General features: G+C 48.0%; 1 protein-coding gene across 1 annotated transcript; it reads right to left on the bottom strand.

Moving 5' to 3' along the window:
- Positions 1-10,844: 10,844 nt before the first annotated feature.
- On the bottom strand, positions 10,845-15,779 carry LOC120685636 (3-ketoacyl-CoA synthase 20-like). Its single transcript, XM_039967685.1, has 2 exons — positions 14,886-15,779; positions 10,845-11,994 (listed from the first exon to the last, which is right to left on the bottom strand). Exons 1-2 carry the CDS (start codon positions 15,663-15,665, stop codon positions 11,161-11,163), a joined length of 1,614 nt encoding a protein of 537 aa, XP_039823619.1. The 5' UTR covers positions 15,666-15,779; the 3' UTR covers positions 10,845-11,160.
- Between the last annotated feature and the right edge of the window lie 2,549 nt (positions 15,780-18,328).

The following is an 18,328-nucleotide window of genomic DNA, read 5'->3' as shown; positions in this document are numbered from 1 at the left end:
CCTTCATATTTTAGATAGCCAAGCCTCCAAATCCCCCGAAGCCAATTTTGGGCTTCAAGTCTCCTTTAGAACCCACACCATTTGAGGCTCCTTCATATTGGTGATGACATCCTTGGGCACCCAAATTGAGTGATTCCAACTCCTTTCTTACTTCCCAACTTTGTGAGCAACCACCTTGCCATTTGTTTTCTTCTTGATCATATAGGTGGTGTTATTGCTCTTGTTCTTCCGGTTGGGCTTGGTGTAGATGAGAGAACTTTTGATTGTGAGTTTATTCTTGTTCTTCTCATCCGAAAACTTTTTCCTTGGTTGAGAACACTTGTTGGACTTGTGGCCTTTATGATGGCACTTTGAGCAAGTCATGGTGGACCCCTTCTCAAGTTTCTTCACTATATCCTCACGGATATCTTGAGAAGGTTGGACTTTGCTCTCTATGCCCTTGCCCTTCAACCTAGCCAAGTCCTTCACGAGCCTTTGTACTTCTTGATTGAGTTCATCATTCTCCTTGGCAATGAGATTATCACATGATTCTACAACAACATTCTCATAGAATTTCTCATTGCAAGGGTTAGATTCATCAATTAAATCAAAACAAGAAGTTGAAGCACCATTTTTATCATTAATGCTCTCAATTTTTAGCTTGAGCTCTTCATGCTCTTCGCTAAGCAATTTGAATTTGCATAACAAATTTTCATAATTTGTAGCGAAGATAGCATTAAGATCAATAAGAGCATTAAGATTTTCAATTTCATTTAGTTGCTTCTTAATTATTTTTTAGTGCTCATGAACTAGTTCAAGAAGTTCTTCATATGAAGGAGAATCGGAGTCATCATCACTTACATCACTATCCATACCTTTGGCCATGAGGCAAGTGTTGGATGATGATCCCATGTTAGTGCGGGTAGTGAATTTCTTGCTTGATTCATTATCACTTGAGCTTGCACTTGATTCTTCACCACCACTATCCCATTCACCAAAAATGGTAAATGATTCATGTTGAGGATTCTTCTCCTTCTTTTGTTGCTTCTTCTTTTTGAACCTTCTCTCAACCTTCATTTGTTGGTGATGAGGCCCATCTTTGAGGAAGATCATATACCCCGTTGAATTGATTTCTTACAAGTATTTGTTTATTTTCTTGACTTGCATGTAGAGGTTGGGATCCATTGTTTTTTTTTCATCACTTGAGGAGCTTGGGCATGCCTCCTCTTCTTCCTCTTCACTTGAGCTACCTTTGATGGCCATCTTCTTCAACTTCTTGACTTGCTTGCATGCAAGTGCGATATGTGTTGGTAAAAAAGGTGGCGCTCTTGGCTTGATATCATGACGTAGATCATGGGCGATCACCTTGTTGAGGACTTGATTTGGTGTCAATGTGTTGATTTCTTTCTCATAAAAAATTGTGATCACCAAATCATACTCCGGCCTCCGAAGTGAATGAAGTATCTTGCGAATGAGCTCCAAATCATCAATTTTCTTCATATCTAAAGAATTAATCTCATTCACAAGAATATTCACATGATCAAGTTGCTTGAAACTATTGAGTTTATCAATGAGAACATGATATTTTTCATTTGCAACATCTTTAGTTCTTTCATGGTTCTCACTAATAGTTTTCCACAATTCCTTAGCATTTTTACAAGCAAACACACGGTTGTACATATTGTCACCAAGAGAGTTTAGAATAGCACATTTGGCAATAGCATCATATTGCTTCTATTGTTGACTATTGCCCTTCATTCTCTTACTAGTTACCCTCCAAACATTTAGGCCCTTTGCTTGGAGGTGAGCTTCCATTTAAACTTTTCAACATTTTAAGACCGTGCCATCGAAATGTGGAGGAGATCCTAAAGAATCCATCCCTTCCCCCAAAGGGCTAACTCACTAGGCGGTGAAACCTAACCGATCAAGTGAGCCGGTAAGCACAAATTACCAATGGAATTGGCTTTCTTTGTGAGAGGAGTGAGTCCCGGCTCTGATACCAATTGAAAACGATCAGACTGCGCTCTAGCCTAAGAGGGGAGGGGGTGAATTAGGCAAACTAAAAACTTAGACCTATAGCTCCAACTATTTGCACAATATTAAACTAAAACATACTATCTAGATGTGTAACTATGGTTGTTTTAGTGTGAAACCTCTATCCCAAAAGAGTTTACCAACTTATAGCCTTTCCTATCAAGAAACTACTCTATGAAAGTAAAGGCACACAAATTGCTAGTATGAAATGCGGAAGCTTAAAGAGAGGGATATGAGAAAGCAAACTCTTGACGCGGGTGTTTATCCCGTGGTTCGGTTAGCCACAAAGGCACACCTACATCCACAATGTTGTTGCACTCACTAAGAGTATTGCCACTCGGTCAGCAAGTCTCTTTCGTGAACACAATCACGGTCACATTGGCCCCGGGTTCCACTAAGGAGCTCCTCCACAAAGGATGGGGGTCTCCATGTCCCCCGCACAATGTTGTCGTCGCCGCTGCACACCAAGTCGGAGGGTCGATGACATGCCGGCGCGCCTTCAAAGCTCCAAAGTGCCGGCGCACTGAATTCTTCTTTTGGTTCACTAAAGAACCTCAGCACAAAGGCACTTGGCCTTGCAATCTCACTCACTAAGATCTATCCTTTACACAACACTCTCAAAGTGTGCAAAGGGCTAAGGATATGAACACTAAGCTCTTGGATGGCTTGGAGATGTTCTTGGGTGTGTTTGTGACTTTCTTGAACTCCAACAAACTCCAAATGGTCGAGAGGTGGCATATGTATAAGTCTCCAAGTCGAAGTAGCCGTTTAGAACCGTTACACAACTTTCTGCGCATGCACCGGTGTATCCGAAGGCATGGCACTGATGCATCCGGTAACTCTGCGCCATGGGATAGCCGTTGGGTCTCTGTCAGCTGATGTGGCGTCACCGGTTAGACCTGTGCCGTCACTGGTGCAACCGGTGCAACTCTTCTTCCTTGCAACTATCACGGCAATACACCGGTGCTTCCTCCGGTGGACCACCGGTTCAACCGGTGCTGAAGAACCTCGTCCAGGCCACTTGACATTCTCTCTGAGTAGTAGCATGGTGATTGCACTGGTGCATCAATCTTGGTATCACCGGTGCATCCGGTGCCACAAGACTTGCTGGCACCATGACTGCATATTGCTCCGGTGCTGTGGCACCGGTGCATCCGACCCCTACCGGATAGACCAGTGCAGGGTCACTGGTTCATCCGGTGCAACTGCTTCTTTGCAGAACTCGTCCAATTCATTCTTTCTTTGAGTTCTTTCATCGTATTTTGCTTTGCTTGGCCTTTTTACTTCATTTCTGGGATCTATTATCATTCACTTGACAAACACATTAGTCCCATTAATTACGTTGTTACTCAATCACCAAAATCACAAATAATGGCCTCATGGGGCCATTTTCCTTACACCATCTCTTCATCTCTTTCTCATCTAGAAATATTGGTGAGGAAACCTACACAAGGCAGAAACAAAAGGTTGGTCATCAGCAATGTTTACCCATTTTTGTTTCTAACAAACTTCAAAATCTATGAAACAATGGAGGCGGTATGGTGTTTCTGCAAGGAGCCATGGAAAAGCTTCAAACCCTTTTTTTTTAGCTTCGAAGTTTCTTGTTTGTTTTCTTACCTCATCTATTTTGTCATTTGAAGTACTAATGATTCCTCGGAGGAGTTCATCAGTCAATAATTTCTCATGCAACAATATTGGTCAATGGTCAACTGTGGTTAGCTGTGCAAGAAAACTGGTGTCTATATACAGCGGCAACTTTATTACAGTCAGCGGATTTTTAATCCTTTCAGATTCCAACCTTCTTTAAGTCAAAAGAGTTTCTGTTCACAGTGTGCTAGCCCCCCTTGGATGTTTTTGCAAATACTAGCAGAGCAGGCGGAGCACACTCTGAAGTTAAAGGATAAATGCCTCAACAATCTTATTTCCTGTTCTACCCGCAAAAAATCTCATTTCCTGTTCATATTGGCTCATAGGTGGTTAATCATCAATTTCCTGCTTCGGAACTCGGATTCGGGTTGGGCCTTTGGAGGTTTTGAAACATTTAGGATGTCTTGAAAAAAATCTGTCTATGGAAAGCAGATGGAACTGGTTCAGTTTTGTATCTATGCAATGGGCCATTCTGACAAATGCGGAAGAGGAAAAAAAAGGTACGAATCACCTCCTTCCTACATTCGGCCGGCACTCTGAAATTTGGCGTTAGCAAGCTCTATGATTTGTGAAGTTTCAGTTCAATGCCGAGGCAGAAACAGACTCCAACGCCGGATCAAGCATCCATTGCAGCTATTGAGGTGCTCCTTCCAAACTGAACCTGAACAAACAGCCCCCGACTCTCCTCGCACCCCACCACACACCTCCGTAAACGCAAATGAGCCACCAGCCCACCACCAACCGAGAATTACCCCCGGCCAGGCACACATCACCTCGCGTGCACAACCAAGTGAGGCAAATAGTCGACGCAAAAAAGCGCTTCTGCCAGCAAAATACAGTACAAGTTGCACAAGAAGTACTAGCAAAAAAGCTAGGAGATTCATCTCCATGTAACACCCCTGGTGTTAGGAACCTAATTAACCACTAATTAATTATCTAAACATGCTTAGCACAAAACTAATTTATTTTGCTGCCAGCTCTTTTCCTTTCCCGAAGCATCCACACACACCCAGACCAAACCGAGCAGAGTCGTGCTCAAGTTGTCCACGGCACCGTCCGTGCGCAGCACGCGCACGTGCTCGCCCTCCGCCCTGCTCTAGCGCACCGTCTCCCAAGCTGTTGCCGCGTGCCGTCTCCGGAACGTCGCCTCGCCGCCGTGGCCAGCCCACGCCGCCGCACGCGCCGCGCCCCGGGCCCGCCATGGTCACCGCCGCCTGTGCTCTCATCGAGCCCTTCCTCCGCCCCACCCCAAACCAAATCAACCCCGCAGTCGGCTTCACCTAGCCCCCAGGAAGCTCACCAACCCTTTCCCTGCCGCTCACGACCGCCGGAGCGCCGCCGCCGCCGCTAGCCACCACCGTCGGCCGCCGGAGCTCGTGGAGCCGCCGCCTCGGACCATCTCCCCGTGAACCAAGTACACCAATAGGTGCGCCTCGACCTCCTCTCCCTTTTCCCCACCCTAGCCCACACCGCTGGCGAGCTCCCTCGCCGGAATCCGGCCGCCAAGCGCCACCCTCCCCTGTTTTCTTTGGCTAGGGGCTTCGTGCGTGAATAGGTAAAAGTGCAGGGGGATTTCTGCGAAATCTGTGACTCATGTGAATAGTTCTTAATAGTGCTGCATAATTTTAGAAAAGTCCAGGGGCTTTGATGTAAAGTGTCTTTTCCTTTTATGCATAAATTAGCTGTTAACTTCTAAAATTCATATAAAATCGTATAAAAATCAGAAAAATGCAAACTAAAATTTTTTGGATTCCTTGTTCTAAGATCTACAACTTTCTTTACAGGTTGATCTTCAGTTCCTAAATAATTTTTACTCTAGTTTAAATACTAGTTTAAGTGGCTGTAAACTTTGAAAATGTATAGTAAATCATAGAAAAATTATAAAAAGGAAAACAAGGAGGTTTTAGGATCCTTATAAGTAGATCCACACAGTAGATGTAAAATCTTGCATGTTTTAGTAGAAAAATATTGCTTTAGATATTTATCTATGTTTGTTAGGGTTAAATTTATACCCGTAGTTTTGTAGCTCCTTTTGCTATGCAATTTTTATGGTAAGTTAGTCAGGTGATGCATATGCTGTGGTAGAAGTTTTAGGTTTATGGGCGCATATGTGCATGAGTTGTTGATTTAACTTGTTTAGTGCTTAATAAATAGTTTATTGGTAATAAAAGTGTGTAAAAATAGGAAATAGGGTTCCACTAGCTTTGCATGGTGTTGTCGTAAGCTTTGAAACCTTAATAAGGTCGTGCTTTTACAGAATATGTGAGTCCTTAGATTTAACTTGCCCCAACATGCTTTGTTGCAATTAAAACTTGTTTCGGTTGTAGGGCGGACGGTCCGGCACAACGTGGCGGACAGTCCGCGAGCAAATTTAGGGCTTCGTCCAGAAATGTGGTTTCTGGTGGATTCGCGTAGATGAACTGCGGACGGTCCGCCGATGGGGAGCGGACAGTCCGCCGGAGAGTTTTGAAATTCGTGAGACGTCGTTGGTTCTGGTGGGTTGACAAAGGTGAACTGCGGACAGTCCGCTACTGGATCGCGGACAGTCCGCATTATAGTTTTAAGTTTACCCAGAAACATTGGTAGTTCTGGAAGGTCGGTAAGGTTGAGCTGCGGACAGTTCGCTGCCGCATCACGGACAGTCCGCCAGCTAGTTCATTTTGAGTATGGTTCTTTTATAAGTAGGGAATTTTAGCTGTACTAATTTATATCATATGCATGTGCATTAATTGGCATGTCATATATATTCATGCATATGTAGTATTGCACCTCATCTAGGTACGCTATATGTACACGTGTGGACGTGAAGCACGCGGTGTTGGAGTCGGCCCACAAGACGGTGTTCCACTGATATCGCCAGAAGATGGAAGGACCCGCCGAAGCAACCGAAGACCCGGCCCAAGGTCGGATGGGCCCAAGGCCTTAATAGCCTTAACACTGACTTAGTGTTACCCCTAGGCAAGCCCCGGTGCATATTCTACTATTTTAAATTATGAATTATTATATATTTATTACTTGTGCATTATGTTTTAGGAATTATCTGGAATCTTAGTTGCATGATCCCTAGGTTCCCTTGGTCTTGTACTAGTATGTGTAGGTCGATAGCACTGCTATGTTTAATAGATTTCAGTAGAAGTCGAGTGATTCCTTATCACTCGCGAGCTATAGGGTAGAAGTCGAGTAATCTCTTGTTACTCGTGAGATATATGATATCTTTATATTATGGTATATGAGCTATTGGCATAATAATGGATTGAAGGAAAATTGAGACCGGACGGGAAATGATGATGAGATGTAGGTATGGCAGCAGGACAGGGTTCCTGGTTGTCCTAGCCCTGTCTGTGTCGATTGAGGACCGTATCGTTGTTGACCCTAGTGATCATGTTGAATTGTACTAACCGCATGCCGGGAGTAGGAGGTAGTCGAAACCGGTAAGCCTAATACTGCTTTGCTCCGAAAGTACAGGACTTCAACTCACCTCCTGGGGTAGTCGAGTAGTCGCAGAGAAATGGGATGCATGTATTTACTTTTGGTGGTCTTACGTTGAGCTCGGCTGACCATATGATGGTGAGACGGTCCTGTAGTTCAAGGCGGGGAGGGGAATGGTTGGTGTGTGTGGTCCGACGGGGCCTATGCGTGCCGTGTTGGTTAGGTCCATCTTGCAAGGTTAAATCAGATCGATTCGCCGTCAATCGCTCTCGGATATGAGCATCTTGATCAACTGCATCACATCGTAGTAATATGATATGGAACCTGGATTATATTATATATGTTGATGTCTACTTTAAATTATGATTAATATTCTACCATGTTTGCTCTAGTTGGTTTAGGCAAATATTAGATCATGGTTAATCTATATAGAACCTGGAGCTAAAATATTAAAAATAAAGATCCACTTTTAGATGCTTTTCTGCAAATAAACCACCAGCCAGAAAGTTTTGCATGTCTAGATATGTGGGCTAAGTATACCCATAGTTGGGTAAGTCTTGCTGAGTATTAGTTGCTCAGGGTTTGCTGTTTACCCTATTTCAGGTATAGGAGCTAACCCGGATTCACATCGGTGGGCTCGATGTGACGTCCTCACGTCTCCCTAGTTCTCGATCTATTTTACTCTTTTATCTGTTCTCTATTAAAAGTGTTCCTCAGATTAGATTCTTTTCCGCTGCTATCCCTTTCTTACGTAAATTCTAAATTGGAAACTGTTTTTGTAAATTTTTATATTAAAAGCGGTTTTGTAAATGTCTTATTGTTTTTTACTATTTTTGTAAAATTACATCATGCTGGTACCGTCTGCGCTCGCCGTCATGCGAGACTACTGGTGTATTTCGATCGGCCTGTGGGTTGGAATCAGACTGTCATGTTACGTCTAATTAAACTAATGCGCCTGATGTGTTCAAATGATGACAGTTATGTTTAATTAGCCGTTTTAACTTAGCGGTTCTGTCACATCCATCAACCAAAGCTTGAGTCTGATCTTTTTTGTCGCTGTAAGCAGCTCTTGGATCGCCCACTATCCAAGCTGAAGATGGACTCGATCAAGGATGTGGTGGAGCATGTCACTCCCAAGAAGGCCAAACCAACGGGGAAAGAGCAAGATCACACCAGTAGGCGCCTCTGGCCTGAGCTTGCGCCGGGAAGTATCAGACTATCAGTTAGTTGCAAAGTTCAATGGTCCGTCATCTGTTGTCAGTAAAGCTACTAGTGGTGTTAGCTTCCTTTTAATGTTACTCCAATTATGGTCCTAGGCCCCAGGTTAACCTCAGTTTATCTGTACTGACTGGTTTATCCGGCCCAACATCCAGCTCTCTGGGACTAATGTTTTGGGACTCCAGAAATGTAACCCAAATTGGACTCCGTCAGTTGGCTCTGTTAAAGCCCTGTGCATGCTCCTTAGAGCAATATTAATAATATAGCCAGCTATTAGCTGTAAGGATCCCTGCAGCCTACCTCTCAACTCATTCGTATAGTAGTTGGTCATTTACCATTAATATAAGGCTAACTTATCTTTATCACAAGGTTTCTTGGTTTTTTGTCAAAACCGGCTGCAAACCGGCTGCAAGTTTGCAGCCTGTTTCTCCTCTCTCTCTCCTCTCCTTTCCCCTCCACCTTAGCATTTAATCCGCTTGTAGCCGGTTATAATCATTGCTCTTAGTAGCTCGCCATGTGAGGATTCTGTTAATTAGTCTGCTCCAGCTTTGGTCGCAGCCTTGCAGGTCCTGGCTCGGCGAATTTTGTGATGTCTGCTGTACATGCTGATGAAGCAATTTTTCCCATTAGCTATACGTCCATGCAGATGGAACTGTACATGCTTCTTATTTATCGCTCGGAGCCTCAGAGGCTCAGACAGATGCAATTTTTCTGGCAACTAGAATTTGATACGGTTTGTCCGATCATTCTCTCACGCTCGTGAGGAATCGGTATACAAATGGGCATTCAGAACACCAGTACTCTCCACGGCCTCGGAGTTTGCAGAGCAGAGATGCAACGCCACTTTAGAACGAGACGGTGATGCCGAGGAGGTCAACTACGCGAGCCACGGACGGCGCAAGGTCCGGCCAGCTCGCCGCCGTCACGAGCTTCCCCGTTGCCGACCGCCCCTTGGGTCTCCACGGCCTCGGCCCCGGCCAGCCTCGAGACCACCCTCATCGGCACCAACGTCAAGCCTGCGGATGGCAGGACGAGTGCCCAATCTGAACCTGCAAAATTCCTCTCTGGAACCATGCGCCATCGCGCGATGATCCATCCTCCGCCTCACCAGTCCATATAGAATCCCTCCATTTCAGGCTCGCGGCAGCCTCGCATTGCTTGGCCTGTTGCCCCCATTTAGTTCGCGAAAAGTTACTGTAATATATTTCGTTGTTACTTGACAAATAATGTCTAATCATAAATTAATTAGGTTTAAAAGATTCATCTCGTGCTAATCAGTTAGACTGTGTAATTAATTATTTTTTTACTGTATTTAATCCTCCATATATGTATCCGAAGATTTGATGTAAATGAGCGTTTAATTGGAACAGAGGAATGTCTGAACATCTGAATGTGCTGCAGCAGCTGGGCCAGCGCACCACTTCTGAATCCTGAAGAATCTGCACTGGGAATGGGTCGTGCATCCACGTTCAAACTGATGTAGAGTATTCAGAACCAACTGCGAGGTACTCCGTAGCGTTTTTTTTTTTTTTGAAAAGCTGAGGTACTCCGTAGTTTACAGCCACATTTTAGGTGAATCACATCTTCATTGTGATGCTGAATTTACACGATGGAGGAAACGATTTTGTCAGGAAAAGCCTCACACATGAAAGGTGTCAAAGTTTTGTCAGATGCTTTGTTTCAAAAAAATTGTAACATATTTTGTCCCAAAATTTATTTTATAAGTTTTTATATCATTTTTTAATTTAATTTTTTTCTCTAAAATTTTTTCTAGAATCTTATGTTTATAAAAATTTTATGTAAAAATTCCACAATTATTTTTTTGCAATATTTCTCTACATATATTTTTTACAAAAGGGAAAAATTACCGCACGTGAAAGGTGCTCCCGACACTCGGTCGACCTGACGGAACGCTCTGTCCGGGAACATGACACGCCCTTCACTCTACCCCCAGCCACCCACACTCGACCAACACACACTTCACCATTGTCCAAACTGTACAAACACAGGGCCGGCTCCTGGTTTTCAAAGGTCCAGGGCGAGCAGACACTATAGACTTTTGGGCCAACTATTTTTTATTTGCGACGGTAATTAAAAAGAAGATAGAAATTTTAATAATATATATAATTTATAAAAAGTAATGCCAATATTACAAACAAAAATGGCAGAAACACAAAACTAAAATTACCTATAACTTACTACAGCGCTAGTGCTAGCACCTAAGCAGCAGATGCTCGCGCAGGACTGCAGTGCCGCCGCGCCAGCCAGCTTGCGTGTGCATGAGTGTGTCGGACTCCGGTCTTCGGTGTCAGTGTCTGGTCGTCTAAAGAAGAACACCCGGCGCCGGATTGGGCGAAAGCAGATAAAAGCGAAACGCCGAACCCAGAGTCGCAATTGGGGCATAGAAGGGCGGAAGTCTAGAAGAACGGGCGCTACTCGGACCCAAGTGGATTTGTGACAGAAGGCGTGATGAGCTACTTTTTTCTTAGATGGGTCGAAAGTAAGAAGTTAAGTTGGTCCGATATATCAGTTCGTGATAAATATAAAAAATTGGAATATTTTTAATATGAAATATTTTTTTATTGCTGGAACAACAAATTGTTCCGGCATAAAATAATTATTTCATCATGTGTGATAGTGTGACTACCAGTCACGTGTGACTCCTAATATTTGGTGAAAGGCCTACGTGTTTGGTTGCGTGACTGACTGTGTGCTGGTATACTCTAAGTTAAATTAAGTACACTATCTACGACATACTAGATGTTGGACCCCTCCTTTATGGACCCTGGGCCATCCCCCTGGCTGCCCTCCCCCTTAAGCCGGCCCTGTACAAACAAAAGCCTCGCACCACCCTCACGACGCCGCCTCCGGCTCCGGTGCCGCCGCCGCCGCGGCGGTGACGACGCTCTCGACCTTGGGCACCTCGACGGGAAACCTGTGAATCTCGTCCACCCAAGGGTTCCCCACCTTCTCCTCCGCCGGGTCGATGTCGCGCAGCGCCTGCCACACGGCGCTGTTGCACTTGAACCCGGAGCCGAAGGCGATCTGCCACACGCGGTGGCCGCGCCGCACTCGGCCCTGCGCCTCCGCGTACGCAAGCTCGTACCACAGCGAGCTGCTGGAGGTGTTCCCCCACCGGTGCAGCGTCATCCGCGACGGCTCCATGTGCCAGCCGCTGAGCCCCAGGTTCCGCTCGACGGTGTCCAGCACGGCGCGGCCGCCGGCGTGGATGCAGAAGTGCTCGAACGCCATCTTGAAGTCCGGGAGGTAGGGCCGGAGCGCGCGGAGGCCGAACACGCGGCGCCCAACGAGGGACGCCAGGAAGAGGATCTGCTCCGACAAGGGGAGAACGAGGGGGCCCAGCGTGGTGATGTTGGTGCGGAGCGCCTCGCCGGCGACGGCCATCAGGTCCTTGGAGAGCGCCACGCCGACGCGCCCGGACTCGTCCTCCTCCTGGAATACGCAGCGGTAGGCGCGGTCGTCGGCGCCCTGGTGCGTCCGCACCGTGTGCACCAGCTGGTACTTGGCGCGCCGCCGCGCCGCACCGCCGCGGTTCGTCAGCAGCACCGCCGCGCCGCCCATCCGGAAGAGGCAGTTGGACATGAGCATCGACCGGTTGTTGCCCCAGTACCAGTTGAGCGTGATGTTCTCCATGCTCACCACCAGCGCGTACGTGTTCCGGTGCACCTGCACGCCACCAACAAGCAGCCTTCAGCCATGGACCATGGTGGGCCGGTCAGATTGATGATGATGATGATGATCAGATAAGCTATCAAGGCTAGTCGTCGGCGTCAAACCCCCGTGCCACCGCTCGCGTCGACGTCCCCCCAACCACAAAAATTTATGGCGACGACGGGTGGGTATTGGCCTTCTTTGGTTAGGACAAGTACAACAGTGTAGACAGCTGCTATTTTTTTTTGCCACAAACAGATAGCTAAATATACAGCTTGTACAATGGGCCGTCTGTTTGGCTGTCTGCAGGGTGATCAATTCATCTTTTAACACACAAACTCATAGTGATCTCGTGCATAATTGATCTTTGTAGCCATTTTATTGCATAGATAAAAGAATTCATAATACATTCAAATAATTCGCATGTATCTTATATATAACATATTAAATCATAAAATATATATAAACATTAATTGGCATGGCTCTTTGTAGCAAATAAACACTTCTCCAGAGTAAAGTTACAATTTTGAAATGTAAATCTAAAAAGGAGTCTAACAAACATTGTTTCACATTTTGTTGGATTAATACATAATTTAATATGCATTTAAACACCCTAGCACAAATAAATCAATAGATAAAATATTCATATTTTTTAAATACAAAGCAAAACAAGACAGATCCAACAAAACAAGTTGAGATTATTTGGGCCTATATTTATTTTACTATAAATTTTACAAGATCATGAAAACACAAGTATTAGTGTATTACTAAACATTTTTTTTGGTTGCTAGCTCGTTCTGTTCATCTCCCCCGCAAGCGCGGCGGCGTTGAGAAGCTCGGGAAGAAGCTGGTCTACGACGCCAACGGAAGAAGCAGGTCTACTCCGCTGCTGCTGTTGCTGCATCCCTCCCCGATGCGCGGCGAGGCGGCGGTGATGCGGCCGTCGCCGTCGGGTTCGTAGATCTGGAAGGCAGCGCGGAGGTCGGCGGCGGCGGCGCGCGTGGAACGCAATGAACTCTGCCAGGTCGATGAACCCGTCGCGGTCCGTGTCCAGCTAATGGAGGGATTGAGGGACAGAGGGAGTGAGAGACATGGATGTGTGACCGGCCGCCATGGTGCTCATGCTCGGTTCTCCTTCTTTCCAATTCCCATGGTGTTCTCCTCTTTCTCCATGGTGCTCGTGCTCAAGTCCCCGGAGAAGAAAGGAGATGGCATGGGGTGAGGAAAATAGCGCACAGCAAGGAAAATTTGGCGCCATCGCTCGTACGGGATCCTCAAGTCGTCGACGAGCAACAGCGGCCCGTACAACGCGAGGCTGCGCCGCCCCCTCGCCTGGGAGCAGGCGCTCACGTTGTAGACGAAACAATCGACGGCTTCTCTCTCTTCGTTTAATTGCCGATAGAAAGACGTATTTTGATAGAATCGAGGCGAAACAACGGCCTCGGCTGACCGTTGTACATGCTATTAGAGGGCATTATTCCTTAGCGCACGCAAGTCCAAAAAAAAATCTTTCATATATCAAGTCCATAATGAAATCTATTTGTAAAATTTTTTCAGGGATGGATGTAACATTTTGCGACGAATCTAATGACGATAATTAATTAATGATTGGCTACAGTGATACTACAGTACTATTCTCTAATTACGCGGCCAAAGACCTCACTAGATTTTTCAGGGTCCCTAGTGCAAGAGTTCTAAAATTAATTTTGTAAACTGACTTAATTTGATACCATAATTAATTGTCAAAATATTACTATTTCTAACGCAAACTAACTAGCACACGGAACGAACCAAACAGACCATTCACTCCGCGAGCTTTCCGTCAGCTAGCTGTACGTCCTCGATCGTCATCAATTGCTGACGCCTGACGTCTGACGACTAGGGCAGAGCTTCTAGCGGCAGGGGTCCTGCTGCACGCCCGTGCGGAGACCACCACAACCCTGTGGTTGCAGGCGCTACGTGCCGCAGGGCAGCAGCTGGCTGGTGACCCTGATGTGGACGACCCACCCAGCGGCCGGTCGCCATTAACGTTACGAGAGAGAGAAAGGGAGAGGAAGAAGAAGCAATGGGTTGCAGCTTGTGATTGGCCATCAGCTGGCCTGGCCTGATCTGATCGCACACGTCGACGGCCCTCTAGACGCTTCCTTCCTGCTGCCAGGACCAGTCGACAGCTCTTGGGATGGATTAGGGGGTGATCTGGAACTATTGATTTTGTTTTGGCAACACCTGCTGAAACCGGCAGATTTTGTCGCCAAAACGACGGATTCTTGGTCCTACTGTCCCAGTACTAATGGATAGTACTTGTACTTCATTAGGATCAAATTTGAAATATTTTGACTCTCCCTCTCTAAGAAAACTGGAATGATTTGCAATTTGAATCCGAGGGAAGGGAGTACTAAACTTTCAAACTTGCACGAAAAATGCATGATAGCGATAACGGGTAGTAATCGATAGTTACACGAATAAAAAACTTCGTATCCTTCTATGTTTGTGCACGTTGAAGCAGTCATCAGTGCAACATGAATAATAAAACGAATGATTGATGCCAATTAATTAATTCCAGAGCTCGTCAGTCAAAGTTCGTCACAGTTCCTTGCATGGACCCGGTTTTCGTACCACCAATCTATCTTTCAACCACTGCACGAGCGAGACGACTGACATGGATGAATCGTGCACCCGTGCAACCTCATGCAGAGTCAACCCAAGTCAAAAGCACCGTGCCTTATCTGTGCGCTCCATCCCCACCGTCCGTTCCCGGATCACCGGTGGCGATAGATCGAGTTCCAAACCCACCTCTGCCCCGGCGGTCGCTGAACAAACCCACCAGAACACACTCACCTCTCGAAAAACTCTCGATCGCAAGGGACCAAAAAAGAAAAGAAAAAAAATCCTAACCAATTGGTTACCTGGAGCAGCTGCTTGGCGAGGTCGATGGAGATGAGGCCGGCGCTGCAGCCCATGCCGCCGAGGTTGTAGCTGGCGACGTTCCCGCGGAGCTTGTAGTGGTTGACGACCATGGCGGAGAGCGACGGTGTCGGGTTGAAGAGGCTGCAGTTGACGACGACGACCCCGATGTCGCACGGCCGGACGCCCGTCTTGGCGAGCACCTGGTCGACGGCGCCGAACATGACGGCCTCCGCCTCGGCGCGGGCCTCCGCCATGCACGGCGGGCGCGGCGGCCAGGCCAGCACCGCGCGCGGGAAGAAGGTCCCCTGGCCCAGCCCCGACCGCTCGAGGATCTTCCGCTGGAACGCGAGGTTCTCCGGCGTGAACGTCCCCGCCCCCACCGACTGCCGCATGAAGGTCTCGCGGGTGATCACGTGCTCCGGCCCGGGCTTGTAGCACGCGAAGTCGAGGAGGTAGACGGCGCGCGGGCGGCGCATGAGGTAGATGGTGGCGAGGGCGGCGGCGAGGGCGAGGAGGGCGAGGGTGAGGGGCGTGTTGGAGGTGAGGGCGGAGCGGGCGGCGGCGGCGAGGGAGGGGAGCGGGTCGGGGTGGCGGGGGATCGGGCGGAGGGCCAGGGCGGTGGCGAGGGGGAGCAGGAGGTAGGGGGAGTTGGAGACGGCGAGGTGGTAGCACAGCTTGAGCGTGCTGGGGCGGTGGCGAGCGTTGCGGATCACCGCCGGCGGAGTGGTCCCGGCGGCGGGCGGCTCCGGTTGCTGCTCGGCGGCGGTGGCGGCGCTCATGGTGCCCCGGCCGGTCTAGCGCGGCGAGGTGGAGAAGGAGAAGGCTAGCTAGCTGAGCCGAGGATGGGAGTCGAGGACGCAGTGAGGGGAGGGGGGCGTGTGGGTTTTGAAGGTGGGGCGGGGAGGTTGGGCGTGTATATATAGGGGTCGCCGGGGAGGATGGGGTGGCGAAGGGTTTCGGTGGGTGCGATCACCGGAGCGACCATTAAGACGGTGGTGGCAGAGGGGAGAGGGGTTGGGCCGTTGGGGCAGCGCCCGCCCAGTCCCAGCCCAGGCGGGTAGTAAATGCGCGTGGCAGCGGGGGCAGGCGGCGAGTTGGCCGCCGGCCTGCTGACCCGACGCGCGGCGCCGCCCGCGGGGCCTCGGCGCGGCGGTGCTGCGGCGCCGACGACGTGCAGTGAGCTGGGCTGTCGTTGCCTGGCCTTGCCTGGCCGCTGCACTGCAGGCGCCTGCTCTGCCGGGCTGCGCGTGCCAGTTGACCGGGTTGTTGGCCGGGGTGTTTGGGGGCGTTTAGTTCAAAAAAAACTTTCTATTATCCGTCACATCAAATCTTCGGACATATATACATGGAGCATTAAATGTAGTTGGAAAAAATAACTAATTGTACAGTTCAACTGATTAGGATAAAAAAATTTTTTAAGCCTAATTATCCATAATTGGACATTAATTACTAAATAACAACGAAACATGCTACATATCCAAACCCAAACTTTTTCACCAACTAAAAACCCCCTTAGTTTCCATAAATTTTTGTACAGTATCCGTCACATCGAATCTTTAGATACATGTATGGAGCATTAAATATAGTAGAAAAAATAACTAATTACACAGTTTAACTGATTCATACGAGGCGAATCTTTTAAGCATAATTAGTTCATGATTAGACATTAATTGCCAAATAACAACAAAATATGCTACAGTACCAGAACCTAAACTTTTTCAACAACTAAACACCACCTTAGTTTGGTTGCACTCCGGACTCCGGTGTGCAGGTCGGTTTTTCGATCCAGCTTCACGGGTAGGGATGAAAATGATTGGGAATGGTCGGTAGCGATATTACAATACGGAAAACGAAAGCGGTCGGGTCGGGATTTTTCCATATTTATGAAACTAATAAAATCAAATACAGTAAAATATGACTATAAAATTAATTGCAAATGATAACTTTTATGTTTTTCAATAAATGAGAATGGTATCGTAATACGGAATACGATGTCGGTCGGTACAGAAATTTCCCGTCCCGCTTTCATCCCTATTCACGGGTCGGCAGGCGGATGCAAGGGCGCCTTCCGTTACATACCCAAGGACGCTCCATTTCCGTTGTTGGTTATGGGCAATGTTCTTAAGGCGTCGCCTAGGCGTCAAGGAGCCCTCGGAGTGGTAGGCGTCCCCCTCGCCTTGCCAGGATGCGTATGGCGTCCGCCTCAGGAGCAAGGCGTCCGCCTAGGCGTCCAAAGGCGTCCTCTGGACGCCATGGAGGATGAGGCGGCCGTCATCCTTGGTACGCGCGGGAAATCGAGCGGGCATGGCGGGCAGGCGGGAAACCGAGCAGGAAATAGAGGAAGGGCAGGGATTGGGCACGATATCGAGCGGCAAAAGTCGTATGCTGGCTTAATCGACCGAGGGAAACTAGAAACGAACATGAGAGGGAAGGAAGAGAGGGAAACAGGGAAGAAGCGCGGGAGATCTCACCTGGCGGGGCGGATCTCGGTGAGGCGGCAACGGTGACCCCGCAGCCTCGCGCATCTCCCAGTCCGCGAGGAACCGCGCGGCCTTGCGCATCTCTGCCAGTCCGCGAGGACCCGCGCGGCCCTGGGCATCTCCGCCGCCCGCGCGGCACCGCCTGCTCTTCGCCTCCGCGCTGCGCCGCCTCTGCTGGTCCACAGCCCCGTGCGGCCCCGCCTCCGTGCACCTCCTCTGCTTGTCCTCCGCGGCCTCGTGCAACCCCTGCAAGACCGCAATGGCCAGGTAATTCCTTCCCTCTTCTCTGCTGCTCTGCTGCTCTCCAGTCTTCCTTTCCTCTGCTCTGCTTTTCAGCTCCTCTCCGGTCTTCCTAACTTACTTTGCTTGTGCTTGCTCTGCTTTATGCCTCTGGTCCTCTACTGGTAGATTTAGCAGTGCGTGGCTCTTTCTGCCATTTAAAATCAACTTGTATGTTAGTGGCTATGTACTAAATTTTTTGCTGTCATAGTATATTTAGGGTATGTCTATGGCGTCGTCTCGCCGCGCGCCTTATACGCCTAGGCGTTGTGAGGGGGTAGGTCGCCACGAGTCGCCGCAGCGCCTTAAGAACATTGGTTATGGGTTTTGCCGTGCTGCAATGCAAAACAGAGGTGCAACTTGGCGAGCAGAGCTGGTGTACGTGTGTTCGTTCATGAACGGATATTACAGCTCTATCTAGATGATGAGAGGCATTAAAGAAAAAACCTGGTGACCACTTGTCGAGGTGATCGAGAATTCTGTGTCTTTTGGAACGGAGGGAGTACATGCTTGTTGGAGATAACTAGTTATTACGTTGGAAATAATAAACTTGGTAGCCTTTTTTTTCCCTGCAGCGGTGCATGGAGTATGAAGAAGGTGTTGGAGGACGGTTCACGTTTTTGCCATGTTAAAGAGGATTTTAGTTTGAATTTGGTGTGTTAAAGTGCAATAATAACCGATCG

Source organism: Panicum virgatum, chromosome 8N (assembly GCF_016808335.1).
Source record: "Panicum virgatum strain AP13 chromosome 8N, P.virgatum_v5, whole genome shotgun sequence".
In the NCBI taxonomy this organism is placed as follows: domain Eukaryota; kingdom Viridiplantae; phylum Streptophyta; class Magnoliopsida; order Poales; family Poaceae; genus Panicum; species Panicum virgatum.
This window is presented reverse-complemented; position numbering and strand designations above follow the sequence as displayed.

Coding starts and splice junctions, on each gene's coding strand:
- LOC120685636 (XM_039967685.1), bottom strand. CDS start 15,665: ATGAGCGCCGCCACCGCCGCCGAGCAGCAACCGGAGCCGCCCGCCGCC. Junction 11,995..14,885: donor TCGCCAAGCAGCTGCTCCAG/GTAACCAATTGG, acceptor GGTGGCGTGCAG/GTGCACCGGAACACGTACGC.